Genomic DNA, 15,373 nt, shown 5'->3' on the forward strand with positions numbered 1-15,373 from the left:
CCGGACACTACCTAACTCTCGCCTGACCTCCATCACAGCCTTCGCCTCCTGATCCGAGCGGCAACCTTGCCTTTCGGAGGGATCGTACCGAACGGGAAATAATCCATGTTCGGTCCAACTTTGGCCGCTGCTTCAGGATCGACGAGTTCAATCTCGTAAGCTCGCAGAGACAATGCAACACCCGCCATGAGCTTTTGCTTCGCGAAGAAGCGACCTGGACACATCTTTGTACCTCCGCCGTAGGGGTAGAAGTATCCTTGCGTTCCTTCTGTAACAACACTTGCTTTGCGGTCGTCTTCTGTTGTGCGCTTGGAAGGTCTCGTTAAAGGCTTGCCGTTGGTGTTACGAACTGGACCACCTGTGGGATCGTCTTCGTATTTGAGGAACCTCTCGGCCCAGAACGTGTCTACAGGATGCTCTTCCGATCCATCCGGGAGTGTGCTTCCAGTGTTCCAAAAGTCAGGGTCGTGGCCACCGAACCAGGATGTAGAAAGCATGCCGACATCTTGCTTCATCTGCCATTTACCGAATTTGAGATTGGGGATGAGTGATGATCGACCTACTGGCGCGGCAACTCGAACACGTAGGACTTCGAGATAGACTGAGTTGAGAAGAGGTCCAGAGCAAAGCCTGTCATTGTTGAAAGATAAAGACTTCTCATGGAACGAAGGTTCCATCTCAGCAATGACCCTGTCAGTGAGGTTCTTGTCGAGCAATATGCCCAAAAGCATCCACATAGCAGCCGGAATGGCATTAGCATTGACCCTGTATATAGTTAGAAATGCATCGTCACTCAATGGACCAAAGGTACTCACGCCCATATCATACCCACATCAAGAGCAGCACCACCTCTTGGCGAGAGACCAATGTTCTTGAACATCTCCTGTCGCGTGCTCATAATCTTGGCACCAAATTCCGGCGTCCAATCCTTTTCAAGCTGCTTTTGATCCGTAAAGTCAAGATTTTGCTGACCGTACTCGTGATATCGGAGCAGACATTCCAAAAGACGATCTCTGGCTTGGTAGCTTTTGGGAACGACCCATCGGGGTAGTCTTCTGAACAGATTGGGGAGATGATAGTCGAACGACCAGAAGTCTTCGAGAAAGTCGGGCGACAGCTCAAGAAACTTCTCGCCACACAGTGCCACCGTTGTAGCGCGAAGGAGATGATTCTTGAACCAGCCGTAGAGATCATCTACCTCTACCCATTCATCCTCTTGAAACGTCGCGTCTTGAGCAATCTGATCCGAATAACCCTCTGTAAACTTGCTAATGATAGCGCTGAGAGCATTTCCGGAAAGATAAGCATTCAACTGGCGATGTTGTACAAAGTGAAAGCGTTTATTTTGCTCAACATGTTCCCAGCCTGGCGCAGGCTTCACGTCGACGCCAGAATTGTCACCCGCGTAAATCTCGACATCGGGTTGAGGAAGCCCAAATGCATCTCGAACAGTCATTATGCCAAATGTTTTGGTAGTGAGATAGCGAGAAGACTTGAAGAGTTCGACGATTGTTTGGCCATGGGGGATAAAGTACATTTGCTCTGCGCCTACGAATATTCGAAGAGGGACTTTACCAAACTTGCGCCTATTGTATATGTCAGATGAAAGAATATTTAGTCAATTAATATTAACCCACAAGCTGGAAAATAAAAAGCGCTCTGTATCATAAGCAAAACCAATTGTATTTCCAACAAACGGAATCCAGTACGGGACCTTGGGTGGCTCTCTCGCCGCCGTGCCATCACGGTAGCCTTTGTTTCCCAACACAGCGAAGGTATAGGTTACGAGGAAAGGTAAAACGAAGAGAAGAATATATATGCTGTACGAGGCTGCATCGATGGATGAGCCTCGCTCGGCCAATCCCAATGTCGTGGCGTTCATTGTGCAACGGCGACGGTTGAACAAAGATGAAGCAGTGGCTTGAAGCTGACATTGTTTGGATTTGTAATTTTGATTGAGGTAAGCCGAGAAGGACTTGATTGGTTATATTTGGGGAGGTCAGGGGTACTACACACTAGGGAGGACTAAGCGTGGTCCGGGAGCAAGGTCGTATCATCGCAGCAATCTGCTTGGTAGCCTAGGAATCACTCTCTCGTCTAATAAAATGACCTTGTTTTATCAATGTGAGCTTGATCCATCTCAGAATAAATAGTGCCTGTAAAGATCAAATGATCTCACCGAATACTCTTACCAAGAATGAACCCAACCCCTCGCTCTTTGGCCAAGTCTTTTACTCGTCTGATCTCCTCTATCATGGGATCGTCCGACAATGCATCAGAAAAGTCGATAGTCTTGAGTTTCTCCAACCGCCCCCCTGGCCCAGTCTCCTCAAGTATTGTCTGTATACCAACCAGTGCTTCGTGCCGATCAGATTCAAATCCGCCCCAATCTGCACCGTCAAACGACTCTGGAAAGGATTCCCACTCTACCTGTACAGATTGTAGATTCATCTTGAAGATTGTGAGATGCTCAAGTGACTCAGGAAGTCTACCAGGGTTCAACTTTGTTGTCGTAGGATCATTTTCGTCCTCCCTCTGTAGCAAGTGCCCCAGGGGGATACCAGCACGTCTGAGCCTTTTGAGCTCTCGGTAACATTCAGGTAACTCGTCTGTATCTGCTGAATCCGGTATCCATGTGCTGTCCTCGCCGTCTGGTATAGAGAGTGACACTTCTTCAAGGGAAGACGCATGCTCGCCAAGAGCCCTGGCAAGCTTTGTGCTACTCCATGTGCCCATTGAGCTAGCAAATTGCAGATCAAAGACTTTCAGGTTTTTGCAAGCGTGCAAGAGGCTACTGAAACCTGCGTTCGAAAGTGTTGGATCATCAAGGAAAATTGACTCAAGTGATGAAGTTCGTTCCGGGAACGGCATCGAATAATTGTTCTCCGTAGACCCAGCTACATAGTTGGATCTCGTCCCCTATTATCACCGATCCTCAAGGCATTGAGACTCTTGAGATTCGGGAAATGTAGAAACGGCGAGAGATGTGCCACGTGTATTTCCCTATCGAATTTCCAGTATCGGAAGATCGATGTATGCAGCTTCTCCATGGGTAAAGGCAGACTGGACTTGGGTTCATCAGAGACAAATTGTAGTGCGAGCTGTTTCGCAAAATACAAAACAAGCATAAGGTAACCTTTGTCACCCTTAACTCTGGAATCCGATGGGATTGTCAAGTCCAGGCTGGTCAAGTTGGTTGTCCAAGCCAGTACGAGAACAGCTATGCCATCATCTGAGCCCTGGCGAATCTGGTCACACAGGTCGGTAGATCTGGCAAGGTCTGGCAAGGTCTCCTCGGCTGCCTTGGCCAGTAGATCCAGGTTGTCCAGTTGTATCAAATGACGAGGAGTTTCTTTCCCATTGTCAGATCGAAACCAGTCGATTTGTACGCTTCTGACTTGCAAACGAAGTTCAGGATGCCGCAGAAGCTCTAAAGCAAACCGGTTAAGCGTGGTACGTGAAAGGGATGTATTGATAGGGCTGTGATAGCCACGATCACTCCAATGACGGACTCGAAGGGGTGTTGCAATCTTGCAGAACCTTATGTTAACGAGGCGGACTTGGAAGATGTCGATGTAGTCGTAGTCCATATCAGTGACATGAATGAAGATTTCTTCCATAATCTCGTCTGGTATGCTGTTGATACTGGTCATGGCGATGTGATGTCTCGTTGTCTGAGCAGTATCTAATGATGAAAGGGAAGATGCGGTGTTTACGAACCACTAGGTCTGTGATCAGGCAGCTGCATCACGTGGCTTAGTCGCTTCAGCAGCAAACTAACAAAAATCACTTTTACAAAGCTGATACATAGACGCCTTCTAATGGGAAACACTTTAGTTTTGAAGACGGATGTTCTTAATTTGGTTTATTGTACGAAAATAGTATAAAAGGCTAAGCGCAATATGTAAAAAAGAAGAGGGAGAATATATAAGTCTAAAATAGAAAAGGGGAAAGTGACTCCCTAACCATTAATGCAAGTCTCTACTTGCTCTCCTTGACGTCGAAGCGATCAAGGTTCATGACCTTGGTCCAAGCAGCAATGAAGTCCTTGGCGAACTTCTCCTTGGCATCAGCGCTACCGTAAACTTCAGAAATGGCACGGAGCTCGGCGTGAGATCCGAAGACAAGATCAGCGCGTGTGGCAGTCCACTTGGTGGACTTGGTAGAAAGGTCGGTGGCAGTCCAGAGCTCGCCGCGCTCGTCCTTCTTGGACCACTTGTAGGCAGGAGACAAAAGGTTGACGAAGAAGTCGTTGGTCAATTGGCCCTTCTTCTCAGTCAGGATACCGTTGGATGAGCCGTCAAAGTTGGCGTTGAGAGCACGGAGACCTCCGACGAGGACGGTCATCTCAGGTGGGGTAAGGGTGAGGAGGCCAGCACGGTCGACAAGAATCTCCTCGGTGCGAGCACGAGCAGTTCCGTGTCCGTAGTTGGTGAAGCCATCGGCAAGGGGCTCGAGGTAGTTGAACTGAGCGATGTCGGTCATCTCCTGAGTAGCATCGACACGGCCAGGGGTGAAGGGAACGACAACGTCCTTGAGACCGGCATCCTTGGCAGCCTTCTCAACAGCGGCAACACCACCGAGAACAATCAGATCGGCAAGGGAAACCTGCTTGGAGCCGGACTTGGCGTTGAACTCCTTCTGGACACTCTTGAGAGCAGAGAGAACCTGCTTGAGCTGCTTGGGGTTGTTGCTGGCCCAGTTGACTTGAGGCTCAAGAGCAATGCGGCCACCGTTGGCACCACCACGCTTGTCGGTTCCACGGAAGGTAGAAGCGGATTGCCAGGCAGTAGAAACCAACTTGGAAACATCGAGACCGTCGGCTCCGAGGATGGCAGTCTTGAGGCTAGAAACATCCTCGTCGGTGATAACATCTCCCTTTCGCTCAGGGAGGGGATCTTGCCAGATGAACTTCTCCTTAGGAACATCGGGTCCGAGGTATCGAGAAGCGGGTCCGAGATCACGGTGGAGAAGCTTGTACCAAGCCTTGGCGAAGGCCTCGTTCATCTCCTCGGGGTTCTTGAGCCAGCGCTTGCAAATCTTGTGGTAGGAGTCGTCGTTGATGAGGGCGAGATCAGAGGTGAGCATGGTGGCGCGGCGGAACTTGCCCTTGACGAAAGGATCAGGGTAGTCAACTGTGCCGTTAACAGCCTCCCACTGATGGGCGCCAGCGGGAGACTTGACGAGGGTCCATTGGTTGCCGAGAAGACTCTCGAGGAAGTGGTTGCTCCACCTAAGATTTGTTAGTGAGAGTGGAGGGAAAGTAGTAGGTGATTAAACTCACTTGGTAGGGGTCTTGGACCAGATGACTTCGAGACCACTGGTCTGCTGGTTGGGGCCGTTGCCTTCACCAACACGGTTGTGCCATCCGAGACCCATCTCTCCAAGGTCAGCAGCCGCAGGCTCAGGGCCAATGTTCTCTGCGTAACAATTAGTCAAAGCTCTGTTGGGTTTACATTATGATGTCTACTTACTTCCAGGAACAGCACCGTGAGTCTTTCCAAGGGTGTGTCCACCGATGATAAGAGCAGCAGTCTCCTCATCATCCATACCCATACGGCCGAAAGCCTCACGGATATCAAGGGCCGAAGCCTTGGGGTCGGGAGTACCGTTAGGGCCCTCGGGGTTGACGTAGATCAAACCTAAGTGAGTAGCACCAAGAGGCTTCTCGAGCTTGTTGGCGCGCTCGTAAATGTCAGTGCTACCGTTGTAGCGAACATCGTTGCCCTTGGGGACGAATGTAGTCTCGGCACCCCAGTAGATAGACTCATCGGCTTGCCAGGTGTCAGGACGACCACCGGCGAAACCAAGGGTCTTGAAGTTTGAGTTCTCGAGGGCAATGTTGCCACAGAGGAGCATAAGATCAGCCCAAGAGATCTTGTTGCCGTACTTCTGCTTGATAGGCCCTGAGTTCGTTAGAATGTGGGTTTTTAGTGGGAGTAGTGAGACGTACAGATCAGACGACGGGCCTTGTCAAGGTTCTGGTTATCGGGCCAGCTGTTGAGGGGAGCGAATCGCTGTTGACCCATTCCGCCACCACCGCGGCCGTCCATGGCACGGTAAGTACCAGCGCTGTGCCAGGCCATACGGATGAAGAGACCTCCGTAGTTACCGAAGTCAGCGGGCCACCAGTCCTGAGACTCAGTGAGAAGAGCGTGGATGTCCTTCTTGAGAGCCTCGACTAAAGGTTGTTAGCAACTTGTTCATGAGACATGTAGTACTGGTACTCACAGTCCAGAGACTTGAAAGCTTCGGCGTAGTCGAAATCCTCGCCTAGTGGGTTGAACTGTGGCGAGAACTGTCGTAGAACATCGAGTCGTAGCTGGCAAGGCCAAAAGTCCGAGCTTCGTGTGCCGCCACCAGCCTGGTTACTGGCAATGCGGCATCGTCCAAAGTCTTCGGCGATTTCCCTTGGGGGCAACAAGTTCTGCTGGGTATCACGCTTGGCGGCGAAGGGGCAGTCGGCAGACGCAAGTTGCGCCAGGCCAGCGGCCAGCAAGAAAGTTTTGGCGTGCATGACGAATAGGTCTTGTCAGATCTGTATGTGTGATGATACTGACAGAGTGAGTGAATGAGTGAGTGGTAGACCTGTGTTGTGTGACGAATTTGAGGTGGATTTATGTTTAGTTTTGTAGGCAGCGGGAGCGAAACTAGGTTGTTTGGATCTACAGGGGCTGTGACGGGCGAGCCGGTATTGTTAGTGGAATATGGCGTCCTCTAACGAGTGATATGCCGGGATAAGGCATTGCAAGTGAAATGCAGGCAGGTCGAGCAAGCTGGCAAGGTACAAGCCTCTCTGACTGTCATGCAGGCAACTATTTGCAATGGGGCAAAGTTAAAAAAGCAAGGAGGCTGTTTACAAGGAAATGACAGGGTCAAGGCTTGTGGTGCGCTGTAGCACGTGTGCGGACGGAGGTGCATCCTTTCTGCCAAGTACGCAGCCTTTCTCTTGTCAGCACCAACAACAACGCCAACGTCATGCTGGGGCCTGTGATGTTTCTTACTCTAGACAGATAATGATAGGCGGTGACAATACCTTGTCGAGTTGTGTGTTCCGAGTAGCGGGTGTGGAGACGGAGAAATCAAGTTGGTGTTTCTGATGGGACCCTGATAAGCGGTAACCTACCAAGGACAAGTCCAAGCCTTCTTTCTCCAAGCCTGCAGTTAGTGCCCCAACTGCCGACAGGGATCTGGGTATGGGTATGCTTACGCTTACAGCAGGTCAAATCACTGGCTGCTTATTACGGTTGCTGGCTTACTATTCGTTTACGTGAACATGTCAGACAGAGAAGGTAGTAGCTTAATATTAACTTTGGGCGACGGAATCATGCGATTTGGGACTAATTAGGCTTTGGTGAAGGGATATTCATTTAATAAAGTTTGTAACGGGCGCGTTCTTTGTCGGTTTCTAGACTGGCTCAGTAAATTTAACCATCACTCAGTGCACTCACTGCAACGCCAGGTGGTGTTCGGTCCATCCCATCCCACTAACGTGCCCGAAACCCACCACCGCTGGTGCCCGTAGGTGGTCCAATCGGGCTTTAGTGAAACAGATTAATCAATGTAATGCCGTGGAGGCGGGCCGGAGGAAATGGCTCTAAGCAAGGTCAAATGCCGTGTCACTTTTCCGAGTTGGTGATGAATCAGCCTGTTTGAGAGTCTTACTTTGGACAGGTCGGGAAGTTGGAAAAATACTGCAAAAAGCTGAGACAATGCCAATTATTACGGTGGCCTCGGATGCTGTGTCACTCCGTATCAAAGCTGGTGACTCTGCTGTGGATGCATCTTGGCTGCGGTCAGACAATGTTCAAGCCCTAAGGACGCCAAGAGGCTTGCGTGCACAGCAGATAATTAACAGTCTAACAGTCTGTACGAATCACATCTCAATTATTTGAAGCTGACGTTGACAACGAATAAACTCGTGACAAGGGCAAGATGCTGTGGCTGGGTCTTGGCCTGTAGCTAAGCTTATTATTGTCAGCACAGCAGAGCACAGCACAGCACAGCACAGCACAGTAAACAGCACTTCGGTCGGGGGGTCGGATGCATAGGAATGGTAGGCTGCATGGCCCATTATGTGACCCTGTCCGATCCACCGCAGGTCTCACTCTCACCCAGACAATTGGGGCTCATCCTCTTCAACAAACAAGCAAACAGATAATTACATAGTACATACCTGACAGCATCGAGACCAAAGTGCCTGTTCCTTCGCCAAGACTCTACTTCTAATAATAGTCATGCAAAAATGCTGTTCTCTGTCTCTGCACGTAGTCTAGACTATGATCTGCAATGGCCCTCATCACAATCACAATAAAAAATGGTCTGATTTGTTCCTCTCTGTTGGCGCTTCAGTGAAAGCCAAGCATCAGAGCGTTCAATCAGAACCATCCCATCACCTCGGTTATCCTGCAGCGCTAGAACGGCAACTTTATCGACGATGTCACCGCATAAGACCCCCAACTATTGCCTTTCCCGTCCAGGGTAACAGCAATCGTCCGGTCTTGGTCCAGCAGCTTACCCCTGCGACGCGGATCTTATCACTGAACGGTATTGCTGCACTAAAAGAGAAGCTCTCTAACTCTTCAAAATTGCCCCCTCTGCAGGTTCAAGGCGTAGTAGATGGCTTCACAAGAGCCGAGGATACCCTGCAGAATCAATCCCATCACTCTCCAAGTCACACTCACAGACACAACACACCGTGTCCTGTGATTCGCGCGCGTTCACTGGCTGTCACACAGCTGCTCTATTATTAGTGTCTTTTTCTCCCTATGGTCGGCTGCAGTGGAATGTACCTGCATTTAACACCAAACCACTTTACAGGTGGGTGTCACAGTTCATCGTCAAAGAGCAATGCGCGTATGCGGCATAGCACGGCAAACCTAATTACCCCAAGGGTTAACACAACTTCCCGAATCATCGGCCTACTCTTCTTCCTTCCTAGACTCGCCTGGACAGAATTCTGATTTGGAATCAATGCACTGATGATCCTTTGCTGCGTGCGGGGTAGAGTAATGAATATCATGCGAAGATGGACATGAGCCCGCAGGGATGAGGCCTTCGCTTCGGCCCTTCGCCACTCTTCACCTTGGAAAAGCTCTTGGCGCTAGCCTTCATCTAGCTAGCCAACTAATGACAAGACCCTCGTGGCGAGACCTTTTGTGAGAGAGAGAGAGGAAGCATCGGCAATGTGGGATAGTTTCGCTTCGCTTCTGGGTACGATATAGTTTGCTTTTACGATATAGTTTTATTAACTAAAGTTCCATCGGTCTTGGACGGGATGCGATGAAATAACTGCCAAGAACAGTCAAATCGGAACTCGACTGATGGAACCCGAGCAACAAACAGGATAAATCGGCATCGTTCTCAACATTCGTAAGTGATTGGTAATAGCATGGACACTATACGCTTTGAGACCGGATATAATTTGACATCAACTCGGCCTTGTCTGTGAATCTATGTATGCCAAGTCAAAGGTTCCATCACTTCGTTGTTGATAACATCGCGGCTATGATCTTGGCAACTGCTCGGCAACAAGCGTCCCGTCTTGACAGATGATAAAACAAGATATAATAAGCTGATCAGTCAAATCTGAAACATAAATGCAGGAGATTCGCTACCGGTCATGATGCCCTTTGTGGAAGGCGAATTGTTGTAGCCATTAGATATTAATTATTACTATGTATAATATAGGGTATCCAAAACAAAAGGCATATCTGATCCACTTTGCAGTCGTGCTTCATCGAGATATCCTCTGCTCGCAGCCGATTCGATCTAGGTAGCCTTTCTTATCCTTTGCAATGGTCAATCCACCTGCTGTTTGGAAAACACATGATGTACCTCTTCCAGAGGATGATAATCCCAGTGGATATGGAAGTTTGTCGGTATCGACAACAACTTCTATGGGTTCCGTAATTTCGTGTTCCTCATCCTCCTCTTCGCCATCGCTGCGCGTATCCTCTGCATTTCCACCACGGAGAACTCGGACGACCAGCTTGATGATCATAACAAGCCAGAAAATCATTAGACCTTCCAAGAACAACAAACCGGCGAGGAATAATGACTTGATGGTGTAGTCGTAGCATATCCTCCCAGAGTCGTATATCAGTGGCTGAAGCATGTAGAAGTACCCTTCATCTTGTGGCACAGGTCCAGGACCGAGAATAGTATTTCCAGAGCCGGTATAGCATGTTGAACCTGCGATGGCCAAACTATGCGCGTAGACAGACCAGCAAACCATGACAAATGCAACGTGCCGACAAAGCACCCAACTGACGACGAAAATACCGAACATGATATCGCACAAGGTTTGGAGTCCCATGTACTTTAGACACTTGGCGACGGAGAATATCAAATCGTTGAGATCCATCAATATGAGCACCACGTTGCCAACCCGGGTGAGGCCGTACCGATAGGAGCTGTATACAAGAGCGATGGTAACAATGTGGTGGGAGACCATTTGCCAGTAATCCTTGCGGCGCTTCTCAATGTTAACGACGATAATCTGCTGTAACCAAAAGGCTAGCTGAGCTAGCATATAAGATTTCATCAGGCCCGACACCTCGCGATTTGGCCAATTTGTCCACATGGCTTTGAGATCCAGCCAATATGGAGATGTAGCATAAATGTACTAGGAACGTTAGCAGAAACCCGGGTGAATGGAACTTCAAACATACTGTGCCCACAGAACAACATGTGGAGTAGTAGATAAACAACCAAGCCTGTTCTTTGAACCGCATCGATTTGTTTCTACTCAATCCCCAGGCTGAGGCAACCGGCCCCAGGATGAAGCGCATTGTCCCATCGCGAAGTCCGGTCAGGAGAAGGATGAGGACTGCTACCAAGTAATTGTCACTGAATCCAACACCGTATTCACGCGTTTCAGAGTCAAAATAAGACAGCGCTGTGAATTTCTCCGTGTAGGGACGCGTGACGGCGTTGCATTGGGCAAACAGCAACGGGGCGAGCAAAACGAGGCAAATGCCTACCAAAGTCAGTATTGTGGGAACATATGTCGGTAAAGGTAATGACAACAGGTGTCAAAAGGGATGGGATACTCACCCATTTGATTATCGATAAGCCATTGTTTAGAAAAGACGCGTTCTTGTCGGAGACATTGATGTCCGTGATATCTTGGTGAGGAGGATTTGACGGCCATGATGAACGTCAGCAATGCAGAATGACAAAAGTGCGGGTGTCATGCAGGGTCCGACTACTATATAAGCCCGAGAATAAAATGGATTTGCGTTTTCGTTTTGAAACAAGATTTACTCCTTTATTTGTGTGGTGGACATAGGCTCACTATCAGGTCACGTATGGGATGATCTCGGTCGGCATTCCGCGGGCTTCCGTGGCGTCAATCTAATTTGCGAGGAAAAAAGGGTCAAAAAAAACAAAATGAAAGCGAAAAAAGAATTATGATGGACATTAGGACCGAAAAATAAACGTGTTCGTGTTCGGGGATTTGTTAAGCATGTCAATGGGTCGATGTTAGTGGTCAGATGAAGTGAGCTTATCTCTATCTCGGTCTTAGATCTGGCCTGTTGAGCTATGACTGTCGGCTGATGAGGTGAATACTAAGCAATCTCACTACCTCAACATTCTTGCATTGGTCGAGATGGTAAACTAGAATACAATGACATTCTTACGGCTGTTCTTACCCGTCAAATATTCCTGCCTCATCTTCTCAGCATCTTCAATCTTCCATTCCTTAATCTTGACCTGGATATCATGCTCCACAACCAGCTTCAAGAGCTCTTCCAGCACAGGACGATCAGCAAGTAGAGATCCCACCAGCTTTATATCCCGAAAAATTATATTTTGATAAGATAGCGTGATGCCCTTTTCGGGTTGGCCTAGAAGGACCATCGTGCCGTGTTTGCGCGTAAGTTGAGCGGCGAGATCAAATGCTGGGGGTGCGTCTGTTGCGATGACTACAGCATCGAGGCCTGGATAATCGCTTTTGATGACGTCTGTGATTTTCTTGATAGAATATTCTGGAGGGTCAGACGCAAGAATGCAAACGTCGGGCTTGAGGGTGTAGGATGACACGAGATCCAAGGTGTCTTTCTTGGCGTCGATAGCAGCTACTTGGTAGCCCTAAACCTATGGATTAGAAGTTGTCTGTATTTTAAAAGCACTTTACATACCATTGCTTTTGCTAATTGGGTTCCGATATGTCCCAAACCACCAATGCCGATGATGCCAATTGAGCCTCCAGCTGGAACCTTGGCGTTCTTGATCCCTCCGTATATGGTTGCACCTGCGCACATCATGCAAGCCGCAGTAGGAAATTTGAGTGCATCAGGTAATTTTACTGCAAAGCGAGCGTCCCTGGGAATAGTTAGTATGTTCCGCATGATCAAGGCAGTGCATATACTCACGATACCATATACTCTGCCCAAGCTCCATCCGCAGTGAGTCCCTTCATGAGAGGAGCGTCACAGTATATAGGCTTTCCAGCCTTACAGTCCGGACATTTTCCTTTATTCTTTGTCAGAACAGTTACCAATACTCCTTTAGTAAGCAATACTTGCCACAACAGCTATCAAAGTTGAGACATCCCACACGATCACCTTCGGCAAAACCCTCAACCTCAGAACCAACTTCCACAACAACACCAGTTGGTTCGTGGGATCCGATAAATGGTAGTTTTGAGCCAAATTCTCCTGCAAGAGCCATGCAATCAGTGTGGCAGAAACCACCAGCCTTGATCTGAATCAGAAGTTGGTGAGGTTTGGGTTCGGGCTTGTCTACTTCTGACACAGAGTAGGGCGCATTGAACTCTTTGATCTGGATTGCCTTCATCGTGAGATTTGTTGGTGATTGTCTTGTGGTATGTTGGATGCGGTAAAAACGATGATTGAGGAGAGGGCTGATTTGGATGAGTTTGTAACGTCATAGAGGATGATGCTCAAGCCAAGGCTGCATCTTACTCCACTTGCCTAACTAACGTTAGTTAACAAGTTGATATGAGCAGCCTCAGCATGACTGCAACATTAGCTGCTCGAGGTATAAGAGACGAAAGTAGTAAGTATTTTATGCTACGTAGGTTGTATTCTTAGGCTATCACTCTTTATGTCCCAACCTTCGAGCGTCTACTTTTGTTTACCTCACTAGACCACACATTATACTTGAGATTGAGGGCTTGATGAAATAAGCAAGCAACATTCTTTATATAAACCAGATCAAGGGCCAGGAAACAGTCGATAACTCCTTCTCTTCTCACTCATGAGTACCCGCTGATTGGAGATTTTACAAGAGATAAGTTGATTTTTAAGAGTATGACATCTATTGTTGCCACAGATCACAAAAAGGCCTCGCAAAGATGACTCTTGATCAAGATCTTGGGAGACACTATTACGGTATTGTAATACAGAGGAATCCAAAACACGGTATACATATATAGTCGGTATACGCTATCAGTCACTTACTCACCACCCTCATTGCGTGTACCCTGCCAAAGTGCCTTAAAACCCCTCCTACAGGCCCCTTTGTGCACGTTGTTAATACACTCAAATCTGCCAAGGCTGACAAGACGGATGATCAATGATCCATTCCATGCAGCGCTTCATTGGCCCGATGCTGACCGTGATAAATCACGTTGGTCGTCACTTATAAGACGCAGCCCTTCTTTTCGTGCGTTGGAATGAATCTTGCTTCCCCAAATACACTGTCCCTTTCGAATGCACTCTCCCCTATCACTTACCCCTGTCTTGTTCAAGATAACCATGGCTTCCAACAGCATAAACACCGTTTATGTTGTCACTGGAGGCAACAGAGGCATTGGCCTTGGTCTTGTCAAAGCTCTTGTCGCTCGTGCCCATTCCACTGTTTTTGCAACTGTCCGTAACGACAAGTCACAGTCGTCTCTCGAAGCTGCTCTTGAAGACGTTCCAAGAGGTAATAATAGCACCATCTCCATTGTCCAGTTGGACTTCTCCAATGCCCTCTCCCCTGAGCACATCAGGGCTGCCCTCGACGTTGATCGTGTCGACGTACTGATCAACAACGCTGCCATCAGCCCTCCAAGCTATCCGGCACTCGAGATACCCATCAGTGATCTTCGATCGTCGTTTGAGATCAACACCATCGGTCCCCTTACCGTCACTCAGGGCCTTTGGCCATACCTGAAGAGGTCTTCTGCCCCTAAAGTTGTCAATGTCTCTTCGTCAGTTGGGTGTATTACCTTCCAAGAGGTTGTCGCTGGCGCATATGGGCCCAGCAAAGCCGCTCTGAACTGGCTTACTCAGGCTTTACATTTGCAAAATGAGGGTTTGGTTTCGTTTGCGCTTCATCCAGGCTTTGTAAGCACTGAGATGGGCGATTCGGCTGCGACGGAGTGGGGGTTCCCTTTATCCATGCTCGAGAGCGTTGAGAGCTCTGTCGAGGGCATGCTCAAGATAATTGATGGTGCTACTCGAGAGAAGACTTCGGGCAAGTTCATCACGAACAAAGGTCAAGAGCTTGCTTGGTAAGGGTGCGTCGGAGGTCTGTTCCTCAGGAGCTGTATGATCCGTCGGCAAGGTACACGAATGATGCTAGATGACACGTAGCATTTAGGAATACAGCTCATATCGGGGAATCAAGAAGTCAATTTTGATGTCGTGAATCTTAAAATGCCGTATCCTTATCAGACATTGCCATATTTCCCCCACAAACACACCGAAAATTGCCCCTCGGTCAAAGTCGTGAACCTTGTGAGGCACCCCGTGAGGTACCCCGTGAGGCCTCGTTGCAGAAGAGTTGATCTCCTAAGCCTTAGGATATGACAATAAGTAGTTTAGAAGCCTAGTCTAAGCAGCATAAGCTGACCCACTGATTTCGTCCCGAGGCGCTTCAATGAGAGTCGGTATTTGGTAATTCCTTTTGTATTGTGCGAGAATAAGGTTGTTGGTCGTCGGACTGTCCGCATCTGTTGTCCTTTATTACTCCACATGATGAATACGCTCACCTCTGTTCTCCTCGTTAGTTTGATCGCGGAATGGGGGATGACAGTCCCTGGACTTACCATTAATCTTCATCTACTAGGAGCTCCGGGTGACGGCGATAGTACCGATTGATCATGTTCCAATCGCCGCCATCTATCCGCGATCTCTGTATTTCCCAGGGAAGATAGCCACCTCGACCGCTCCGGATTTCTGCGAGCTCTTCGTCGATCTGGTTCGCCCTGTCCAAGTCGTAGCGTTTGTAATAGCAACACCTGAAGATGAGCAAAGCCAGCACGAGCATCGTGAATGCAACCCCCGCCGCAATGTAACAATAAATGCGACGGTACTCCTCCAATGTATGCATGACTTGTACTGGGACTGCTGCTGCGCGAGGAGAATACAATAGGAGACAATGCCGTACTTTATATGACTGTCGATGTTGGGCA

General features: G+C 48.6%; 6 protein-coding genes across 6 annotated transcripts, besides 1 other annotated feature; 1 reads left to right on the top strand and 5 right to left on the bottom strand.

Moving 5' to 3' along the window:
• Positions 1-32: 32 nt before the first annotated feature.
• FPSE_06631 (uncharacterized protein) lies at positions 33-3,653 on the bottom strand (the record flags this gene model as incomplete). Its single annotated transcript, XM_009259749.1, has 5 exons — positions 33-765; positions 816-1,586; positions 1,638-1,920; positions 2,193-2,801; positions 2,930-3,653. The coding sequence occupies 5 exons, from the start codon at positions 3,651-3,653 to the stop codon at positions 33-35; spliced, it is 3,120 nt and encodes a 1,039-aa protein (XP_009258024.1).
• A 328-nt stretch (positions 3,654-3,981) lies between these two features.
• On the bottom strand, positions 3,982-6,517 carry FPSE_06630 (uncharacterized protein; the record flags this gene model as incomplete). The annotated part of the gene is made up of 5 exons (XM_009259748.1): positions 3,982-5,233; positions 5,285-5,420; positions 5,475-5,906; positions 5,954-6,181; positions 6,232-6,517. The coding sequence occupies 5 exons, from the start codon at positions 6,515-6,517 to the stop codon at positions 3,982-3,984; spliced, it is 2,334 nt and encodes a 777-aa protein (XP_009258023.1).
• Positions 6,518-7,978: 1,461 nt separating this feature from the next.
• Positions 7,979-8,016: a microsatellite.
• Positions 8,017-9,736: 1,720 nt separating this feature from the next.
• FPSE_06629 (uncharacterized protein) lies at positions 9,737-11,155 on the bottom strand (the record flags this gene model as incomplete). The annotated part of the gene is made up of 3 exons (XM_009259747.1): positions 9,737-10,627; positions 10,674-10,981; positions 11,059-11,155. The coding sequence occupies 3 exons, from the start codon at positions 11,153-11,155 to the stop codon at positions 9,737-9,739; spliced, it is 1,296 nt and encodes a 431-aa protein (XP_009258022.1).
• Positions 11,156-11,622: 467 nt separating this feature from the next.
• FPSE_06628 (uncharacterized protein) lies at positions 11,623-12,804 on the bottom strand (the record flags this gene model as incomplete). Its single annotated transcript, XM_009259746.1, has 3 exons — positions 11,623-12,096; positions 12,147-12,330; positions 12,506-12,804. 3 exons carry the CDS (start codon positions 12,802-12,804, stop codon positions 11,623-11,625), a joined length of 957 nt encoding a protein of 318 aa, XP_009258021.1.
• A 923-nt stretch (positions 12,805-13,727) lies between these two features.
• On the top strand, positions 13,728-14,474 carry FPSE_06627 (uncharacterized protein; the record flags this gene model as incomplete). Its single annotated transcript, XM_009259745.1, has 1 exon — positions 13,728-14,474. The coding sequence occupies one exon, from the start codon at positions 13,728-13,730 to the stop codon at positions 14,472-14,474; it is 747 nt and encodes a 248-aa protein (XP_009258020.1).
• Positions 14,475-15,009: 535 nt separating this feature from the next.
• On the bottom strand, positions 15,010-15,228 carry FPSE_06626 (uncharacterized protein; the record flags this gene model as incomplete). The annotated part of the gene is made up of 1 exon (XM_009259744.1): positions 15,010-15,228. One exon carries the CDS (start codon positions 15,226-15,228, stop codon positions 15,010-15,012), a length of 219 nt encoding a protein of 72 aa, XP_009258019.1.
• Between the last annotated feature and the right edge of the window lie 145 nt (positions 15,229-15,373).

The sequence above is a fragment of the Fusarium pseudograminearum genome, chromosome 2 (genome assembly GCF_000303195.2).
Source record: "Fusarium pseudograminearum CS3096 chromosome 2, whole genome shotgun sequence".
Lineage (NCBI taxonomy): Eukaryota > Fungi > Ascomycota > Sordariomycetes > Hypocreales > Nectriaceae > Fusarium > Fusarium pseudograminearum.